Consider the following 9601-nt stretch of genomic DNA (forward strand, 5'->3'; position numbering starts at 1 on the left):
CGTAAAATTATAAAATGACAAAAAGGGAAAAAATAGCTGGTCATTCTGTGGTCTCAAGGGCTTTTTTGAGCTCTTCTAGCTCAAAGCCAGCTTTAATTTAAAACCTGGAATTTGGCAGTTCAGCAGTCAACAAGGTATAGTTGAGCCTCTGTGGATTTAAGGCGGGGGAACAGAGGGGAATTTAAAGTTAAGATGTATGTTTGGTTGGTTTCTGTGTTTGGAAAAGAGAGACTGCATCAGCTTATTTTCCTTTCTAAGTGTGACACTCTTAGACTCTGTTCTCCTTAAGAAGTGGTTGATTTAACAGCCCAAGAGACACCGATGACCGATACACATTTTTAGTGTTAAAGAGATCACATGGATTTTTTTCTTTTTCAGTTGTGTGGGTTCCTACATCTGTGCCCTGATGATGCATGACAGGGCTGGGGAAGCGTTCGCCCCAGGATGAAGCAGGACGCGAGCCTTGGGGTTACCCTGAAGGCTGCCTTGTTCTTCTGAGGGTGCCCTGATGCATCTGGATCCAAAGTGGGTGCAGAACTGGGGTGCTGCGGTCCCCTTCTGTGCATCTCCCTGCCTGCGCATCTTCCTCTCTTGCTGTATCTTACGTCTTGTCAGATTTTTGGTCTGTGGTCTTCCCCAAGCCAGGATTGCTGCTGCCTATCAGAGCTTGAGGGCAGTTTCTCTCCTGGAAAGCAAGGCAGCTGGCTGCTGTTGATGGTTTTTTGTAGATTGAACCTTCCTTCCTCTATGTTAGTGAATACACAGGGTTTTCTTTCTTCAGTCCAAAAATGAACCCCTTTCCCAAAAGATGCTGTGGGTTGGATTGGGGCAGTATGTTTGAAAAAGTCCCATTTACTATCTAAATATGGAAAGCATTTCAAGTCCTGCAGTTTGGAGCGCGTGAAGTGTGCTCCTGGGCTGGTACTGGATCTGGTGAGCCGTGGGGTTACGTGAAGGCACGCTGCTATGTGCAGGATTGGGACCCCGCTGTGCTCCCTTTGATGTGCAGTTGTTGTCCTGCAGTCAGTACCAAGTGCTCAGATGCTAAGGTTATGGCTGTGGCATAAGAATCTCAATGGTCTGTATTTTTTCACCAAGAATGCTGATTTTCCCTGTATTATAAACACGTAATTATGACTGGCTTATATAAAGCAGAACTGAGTAACCCCCATGGTTATAAACTGCTTTGACATAGAGTCCTGCGTCAATGCATTCCTGGAGCCAAGCTCTGTTCTTCCGCAGAAGGAGGATGAACAGGAAGAAAAGGAAGTATTTTCATCTGTTGAGGCAGAAAATCATATGCCATCTCTGGCCCAGGACATGAGGAACGAGGTGGGTGGGAGGAGCGTGCAGGTGTTTCTCTGCTGTAGCCTGCGAGATCTGGAGGCCCTCGCTCAGCCGTGCCTTGCTGTGGGTTTAGCTCGTGCTCTCAGGCTCTGGGCTGACCCTCTAGTTAACCTGAAGAGATGGGGTTCTTTTCAACGTAACAGATGGTGACCCTCGAGCATAAGAGCTTTGCTGCCGTACGGCCAGCTCCTCTGTGAGTTGCCTGAATGCTGGTTTCCCTGCGGGGCTGTCTCCTTGCCCAGTGGCGATAACCCTCCTCTTCTGCAAGTCAGCCTTCAGGCACATCCCTTCCCATCAGCCCCTCCTTACGGAGAGAGTCACGTTTAAACGTCTGACTTTGGGCTGCACTTGCTGTTCTGAGTGAAACTCATGCAACACCCCTTTTCAGGTCCTTCTCTTTAGCCACCCCAGGGCCTCCGGGACTGGTGTGAGGTGCTCCATGAGAAATGGAGGGGCCCTCCAAGTGGCCTTTCCTTCCAGCAGACATGCACGACACCAGGCAGATTTCCCCACATGTGCAGGAACTAAATACCGCAAAGGGCAGCACGCACAAACACTGGAGGCAAATAAGGCCAAATGCTTTCACAGTGGCAAGGGTCTTGTTAATAAACATCGTTATCTCGCAGCCAATCTTCCCTGTAGTAGAGCGCTCGGATGCAGACTGGAGCGGCGTGTCCGGCATTTCTGTATGTGCCTTCACCTGCGGGTCCACGTTGGCCCGACATCTCCCCTTCTTCCCATCCAAGCAGATCACTTTCATGTGAAGTGGGCTGTTATTAACTGCGTGATCAGTTTACACCAGCTTTATCCGGACAAATCACCAAAGTCAAACACCAAGAAGAAGGGGCTGGCCTTGGAGACCTCTGTCAAAGTTATTTTGGACCACAGAAGCAATTAATTATCATGTGGAATTTGGTAAGCTGGCACCTTGGGAGCAGCAAGGGTGTTTTCAGATGGATCGACCTCAGTAAATATTTATATATTCTTTGCCAGCACTTAACGTGGGAGAGGTTATAGGAAATTTAAGGTGGGTGCATAAGTATCTGTAGGAGGAAGACCATTAGGGTCAGGCTATTCTTTCTCCCCTTTCAGCAACACAAATGCCAGTGTCCAGCCTTAAGAGAAACATCTGTGCTTGCAGAAAGTCAGACTTGGGTTCTGGTGAAGGTAGACAACGTTCAGTGCAAACAAGCCACAGAGACAAGCCGTCTTAACTGTGCTGTTTTAACTGCAGTGCCCTAAAAGTTATTTTTAAGTGCAGAAATAGGGGTTTGGGTTTTTTAAAAATCTGTTATACACAAAATAGTTTGCAGTGTGATTAAATGCAGGGCCTTGTAAATGCCAAGCTAGTGTTTCTGAATTGGTACATTCAGGGGAAAAAAAGAGATGACTTTGCTAAACCCACAATGAGCCTATAGGAGCTCCCAAAGTGGCTCCCTAAGCTCACAGAGATTTTGAAGGTCTCTGGCAAGCAATCCTTGCTAATTGTGTTGTGGCAGCGTAAGACGGCCCCGCGGCGGTTGTTTGCAGCGTCCCCCGTGCTGCAGGCTGCCTCCTCCCAGCCTTCCCGGCTCCCTGCTGCAGAGCTGCCGGGGAGGGACACGTACCCTGTTGCCTCTTGGAAGCTGGGTCTTGCACTGCAAACCACCTCAAACAGCAATTTGGGTTAAAACAGTTGAGCACGCTCAACTGGGGTAGCTGATACTGCTTTCCAGGCTTTGGAGAAAATGTGCCGTGAAGACCAACTTCAGTAGCTCAGCGAGCTTTAGCTCACCGCCAAAAACCCTTTACTGTGTGGATTCCTCTTTTTTCAGGCCCATAATTGGATGTACATGGCTCTAGGGCATATGCTGAGCCCCAAACCGTAGGGAATGGATCGTTATTATGTGCATTTGTATTGCTGCATTTTTTTCCCTGATTCAGAAAGCCACCGCTACGGGTTGATTAAAGGTTTGTAACACCCCTAAAGTTGGGCTAAAGTAGATTCCGTAAAGTAGACATGTAACAAGAAGAGAGGGCAGGGGAGCTTGGGGTGAGGGTTAACAGGGGAGAGTGCAAATCCTGGGCGAGGGGATGTTTAATACGTTGACATTTAAGAAAGCGAAGGCTGAGTTTGGGCAAGTGAGGAGGTAGAGCTGTCTGCGTCTACCTTGGACGGAGAGTAGCCGGTGCTTGATGCAGAGTGTGAATTGGGTGGCTCAATTGCCAACCAGTGAACCGGGGCGCATTTTGGGGGACCAATTTCAGGCAGTGTGAGAGAGGACACGTTCATAACATGTTCTGCTTCGTGTAGCTTGTTAAGCAGCTTTTTTTTTCCTTTGTTTTCTTAAACTTGTGATTGCTCACAGCCTTTCTTCCCACTCCTGTTTTCTCTGCCTCCCTTGCCTTCTCCCCTTTCCCATAGCTGATTTGGGTAAGTTGTAGCTGGATTTGGAACGTAGAGTAGTTCTGCCCACTCGGTTGTGAATAGATCAACTCCACTGTAACTCCCTGTCAAATACAGATGGTTTTCCCCTAAGCAAACATGTTTCCCATTGAAGAACAATGAAGTTGTGTTTTCAGGTACTTAAGTGAAAGCCGTTGACCACTAGAAGTATCTTCCGCTCATTTTTTTCCCTTGTTATGACCAGATCATTTAGAAACATCGCATGCTAGAAACTTGCTCCTGGGCTGAGCCAGGGACTGAAAAGCTTCATCTGAAAAAAACCACCACACCCTGGTTTCTACTGGGTATGTCTGGTTTGAAAATGGAAAGCTTGAATAGAGAGACTCGCCTCCGTCCTTGCTACTGAGTGCTCCTGAAAGAGCGAATGTTTATGCTGCAGCAGGCTGTTAACCAGCCTTGCTCACCTGATTAAATCCATGATTGAAGCGAAGCTATTGAAAGTCTGAAATGCAATCCTTAAAGTTTAAAACCCAAACTGCTTCTAAAAACAACTCTCTAATCTTTGGTGGTTTGGAGGCTAGGTTTGAGGTGTAGGGTTTTTTCAGACCTCAGTGTTAACTGTGCCCAGCTGTAATGCTGTGCTGCCCTTAATGTCAGTTGGATGTGCTTTTAGTATTATAGTTTTTCTTTTGAATAAATATTTGCATTTGTAGTTCCCAAACTTTGGGGGGGGGGAGTGGAGGGAAGAAAAAGAAAGGCTTATTCAGAGCCAAGGAAAGTCACTAAAAATATTTTTCTATCCCAGCTGCCGCATTTGGGGAAAGCTATGCTGGGAGGGTGCCCTTTCAAGCCGCGTTAGGGGCGCCGCGGGGCTGGTTAGCCAAAAGGCCTGGGGCAGCGGGAGGCAGGCGCATCAGCGTGTGGCATCTGCCTGCTGACGGAAGCGCCTTTACTTGCAAAGGAGGCGGAGGAGAGGAGAGGAGAGGCCAGGCCCCTGTGGGTAAGGCACCGGAGGAAAACACGGCCAGTCTGGGTCCAGCTCTGGGATGAGTGCACACATGTCACTGCATGGAGGGGGACCTGGGCTCCCACGCTGCTCAGCTGAATTTGCTGCCATCTCTTCCTCTCGTGCTTCCCATCGGGCACGAAGCGCTGGTTCGGCAGCCGTAGCCGGTGGCCAAGCTGCCCCGCTGCGAAGGTGGTTTCTATGGCTGCTGCACTGAGGTCCGGCAGCCGTCCAAGGCGTGATGAAATCAGCCACCACCCATCAAGGCTGGATTTGTGCAGCCACCCAGGGGTGAAAGGCCCCTCTGTCACGGCTCAGCTCCTCCGCTCGCTGCGGTTCCAGGTGTTCGCGTGCGGAGCCGCCTCTTTCCAAATATAAATGGGAAATTCCACTCGCTGTCAAAAGCTGCATTTTATAGGGCCATCGGGAGCAGCTTCTGCATGGTCGAAACATCCTCCTACGTTGCGCCATGGCAAGGGGGAAGGTCTCTGGTCAGGGCTTTGCACCCTGCGCCCTCACTCTTCCATCCAGTATTGGCACTAAGGAGCACGTTAATGTTGACAGTGTGTAAAATCCTGTGTTATCTGCCGATAAGCAGGTTATGGGAAGGAGAAGCTTGTTTTTCAGAGCATGGCTTGTAAAGGTCCAAGAGCAGAGGTGGTGTGTGGAGCCGTGTGTGATGTTCGAGGCAGGCTGGGGGTAAGGCACAGAGAGGGACGGGGACATGGCTTCACTGCCTATGGGACATCTTAGCTGTTTAAGGACTTCTGCTAACCAGTACAGGGGCAGAAAGCGATGATTAACCTTCCCGGGGTTGTAATTCTCTCAATAAGTGTGTGTGTTTTGAGCTTACCACCTAGGGTGGCACATGTTGGAAACCGCGGCCAAGGAAGCGGGGCGAGTTTGAGCAGGGAAGTAGCCTGTGCCGGGCTGACGGGGTAGATTTATTTTTAAGAAGTCATCTTACTGGAGGTGTTTTACAAGCGCTGCTTGTCAAGTTATTAAAGGCAGCTGAAGGAATTATAACCAAGCCACTGTTACTTGGGTGCCTCCATTCCCATAGGCATCTTAAAAGGTTTGGATGTCCCTTAACACCCTTATCCTTTTGGCTGCTGAGGGAGCTCGCCGTTTCTCGCTGCTGAGCCTGCAGTGTGCACACATCCGGCCAGCTGTGCCCTCCAGCGATGCTCTGCCTGTTTTACTTTCTAAATTCCTGTTTTGTTCTTTTTCTTTTAACAGATTACAACAGCAGTGACTTAAAAACAGCGTGCAGAAAGCATGAGCTTTACGTTAGCTTCCAAGACTTGGGATGGCAGGTGTGTGATGTTTCTCTCTGGGTAAACTAGACATTTTGTTATGAAATGTTATCTAAACAGTGTCACGGTAATTCCACTCGAGGCTGCCATTATGCTTTAAAATGTCCCTTGTGCCTCCCCACTAAAACCAGTCACAGGGAAGGGCAAATAAATATTGATAGTTGTGACATTTGATAAGATCCAGAGGAAGCTTGATACTTTATGAGATTCAAGTATACAGTCATTCTCTGTCACTCATGGGAGTCACGGTACAGGCAAGGGCTCATATACTGTGTACCTCTAATGATAAGGAAAGAAATCTGATGTTAAGCAGTGATTTTAACAAAATCAGGTTTTTTCTAGTGATCAGCCTAATTGTAACCTTGGCCATTGTGTTGAAATCCTCCACCCCTGCTCCGCAATTAGCACTGGCTGCGGTAGGTGGACTAGAGACTGGGTTTAGCTGCGACACCGTGAGGCCAGAGGGTTGTTTAAAGTTATTTAGGGTCAGGCCATAGTGTCATCAAACATCACGTTTCAAAGAATGCCCTCATCTTCTCTTTTTTAAAATTTTTTAAATTTTTTTTATCCTTTCATTCAGCACTTTTGTGAGGTAGGTCCCATTTCCATCAGCTAATGTTTTTACCAGATTATAATTCAGGATGCCAGGGCTGCCCCCGCTGCTTCTGTAATACCCTACACATGAAAGTCCTCTTCCTAGCTAATCGGACAGCAGCATTTTTTTGTAGCTTATGTCAACTCCATCCTGCTAGCCACAGCTATGGCTGCGTGCTGACTCCATTCCCCGTTACTTGTTAGTGGCTTTTCTTTTTACTTGTGCACAGTCTTTCCACCTCCTCCTTAGCTCGCTTGCCCTGCTTCCAGGCAGGAAGCGTATTCCAGTTGTGAAGTTCACGGTCTCGAGGGCACTGCCTTCACCTTTCCAGTTGCAGGCTTGAGCAGAAAGGTAAGATGCTGCCAAAGGCAGGCCACAGACCAGCAGGGCTCTTTGCAGGAGCTGGAATCCAGATCCTACTTGATGTAGGGAGATGATGCAGGCAGCGCAGCAGCCCCCTGCAGTTGTTGGGCACTGGTATCTCCTTCAGAACATCCATCAATTTTTTTAGCATCAATTTTTTTTAGCAGTAGAGTGCTTCCCTTATTCTTATACCGCATTAAACCACAAATTTAATTACACAGTCTGTACTGGCTTCTGCAGCAGGAGAGTGACTGTCTTATGAAAAGCAGAGCAAATTATGGGTGAGCTAGTACAGTAGAATGAAGGGGTGGTTTTGCTATGCCCAGGTATCCTCATGTTAGCAATCAAACAGCAAACTTGGTTAGCAAAGCTGCAGCAACAGCCTCTGGCTGCTCAGACCTGCTGGAGAAAAATTCAAGCTAACCCAGGTAATTGTTGTCAGGTAAAGGGGAAATTGTCTAAGAATTATGTGCATGTGAAGCGTACCAGTACATCCTCCTGCAGGGTGACCTGCAGAGCCTGACACCGGGGGAGGAGAAACGTCTCCTGCTAATTGGTGATGCTTTTAATTTACCTTTGGCTCTTTTCTGTCAGCAGCAGAGAAGCTGTAATTTTTTTTATCAGCCCTTTGGTGAAGAGTCGCCTTCTTCCATAGCGTGGCACTCAGATTGCCACCAGGGCCACCTGCTTGCACGTGCAGCTCAGGCTGGCTGTCCTGCCCCTCCTTCAGGGGTCTGGCAGAGGTGGAAAAGCTGTTACGCAGCTAAAACCTCCCACAGTGGCCTTAGCAGACTGACATCTCTGTATAAGAGCGTGATGGGGAGTGCTCATTCCCACTCAATGTAAGGTAGAGTGTGTGAGGCACCACACCAGTGTTTTATATTCCCGTTCTGGAGCTCCCTGGTTGAATTGTGTGTGTGTGCACACGCATGCGTGCACGTACATGATTTTCTCTGGGAGGCGACACCAGCCGAGGCTGTGATTCAACCTAGGAAAGGTAGTTCAGCCAGAGGGCCTAACCTGCAGGAAACGTTGGAACATAAAGGCATCCAAACCACAATCCCCACAAGGCAACCCAGCAAGAGTTTTAGGAATAAAACTCTTTTAGTTCATGGCAGTTAAGCTGTGCATAGACGCGCACCATTCTTTGGACATTAAAATCAGTGTGTCCATGGAAAAGTCATGGCTCACAAAAAAAAAAAACAAACCAACCCTAACAGTTCCAGTGAAAACACATTTTCACCCTCAAGAAAAAAGTTAGTGGAAAATTTTCAGCTGCTTTTAATTGCATGCAGTTGTCTATACAAGTTAGCAACTTTTTAATTTGAATCACGTTCTGTTTGTTTCCTAAAAAGGACTGGATAATCGCTCCAAAGGGCTATGCAGCCAACTACTGTGATGGGGAGTGCTCATTCCCACTCAATGCCCATATGAACGCAACCAATCATGCCATCGTACAAACCCTGGTAAGTCTCCAGAAGCTCCATGCCAAAGCAATAGGTGACTTTGTAAACGAGTTACCATTATCTCAGTTGTTTTCTTTTTGGCAACAGGTTCATCTTATGAATCCTGATTACGTTCCCAAACCATGCTGTGCACCTACCAAACTAAATGCCATATCTGTTCTTTACTTCGATGATAATTCTAACGTAATCTTGAAGAAATACAGGAATATGGTAGTAAGAGCTTGTGGATGTCACTGACAAACAGTCTTCAGATGGACTCTGGGATTCTACGATGAACTTCCATACTACCTTCCATGCTTTCATGAACTACCTGACCTTGGAGAAAAAAATAATTGATGAACCACCTTTTACACCACCATGTATGTGCCTTGTGGGAGGAAGGGGTGTGGGGACCACACGCTGGGGCGTGAGCAAACCGCTGGACTTCTTACAGACTGACCCTATGCTGCCGTGGCTGCTCAGCTCTGCAGAGCCGGGCCGCGCAAAGCAGCAGTATGCCCACACACGCTTTATTTTGCTGGGACGGTCTTAATCTCACATAGCAGCTTGGCCTTAGCCGTTGCTTGGATGTGTGCTGCAGTTTGACCAGATGGGCACCCAACACCCAAAATGAGTGAGGGTTTGGTTTTTTTTTTGGGGGGGGGGGGAGATAAGGGGAGAGACAGGGAAACTTAGAGTAAAGAAAGTGGTGTTAGCACTTCAGACTTATACATCTTGTGTAAGATAATAAAAATTTCCTAAGGTTAGGAATTGCCTTTTGTCTAGAAGGACCAGTTACTACACCTAGACTGTTAGTCTCCTCCTGAAATCTGTCATGACAGTAAGCATCTTAAATTGTGCCAAAGCAAATGTTTCGGTTCTCTTATTCTCCAAGCACAGTTTAAGTAAGTCTGATGCTGCAAGCATGAGATGGCTTGGCTACAGCCTGTGTTAGAAACACTAGCGTGAACTCAGACCCTGGCTGGTCTTTCCAGTTCACTATTTGATTGAGCAACAGAACTTTACACACTTGTTCTTATGCAACTTCCTTCCACTCCCCACGTGGAGTTGTCTCGTCTGCTACCACTTGCCCGGGAAGGAAGGCGGGATGCTCCTACAGCTGTAATTCAGACGTAAAAGTTC

General features: G+C 47.8%; 1 protein-coding gene across 1 annotated transcript in view; it reads left to right on the top strand.

Annotated features, from left to right (window-relative positions):
- Positions 1 to 9076, top strand: part of BMP6 (bone morphogenetic protein 6) — a 92657-nt gene extending 83581 nt beyond the window's left edge. Inside the window, exons 5-7 of the mRNA XM_076332261.1 lie at positions 5979 to 6055; positions 8369 to 8479; positions 8567 to 9076. Coding sequence (XP_076188376.1) covers positions 5979 to 6055; positions 8369 to 8479; positions 8567 to 8716 — 338 coding nt within the window. The 3' untranslated portion in view covers positions 8717 to 9076. The remainder of the gene's footprint in view (positions 1 to 5978; positions 6056 to 8368; positions 8480 to 8566) is intronic.
- The last annotated feature ends 525 nt before the right edge of the window (positions 9077 to 9601 follow it).

The sequence above is a fragment of the Aptenodytes patagonicus genome, chromosome 2 (assembly GCF_965638725.1).
Source record: "Aptenodytes patagonicus chromosome 2, bAptPat1.pri.cur, whole genome shotgun sequence".
Taxonomy (NCBI): Eukaryota; Metazoa; Chordata; class Aves; order Sphenisciformes; family Spheniscidae; genus Aptenodytes; species Aptenodytes patagonicus.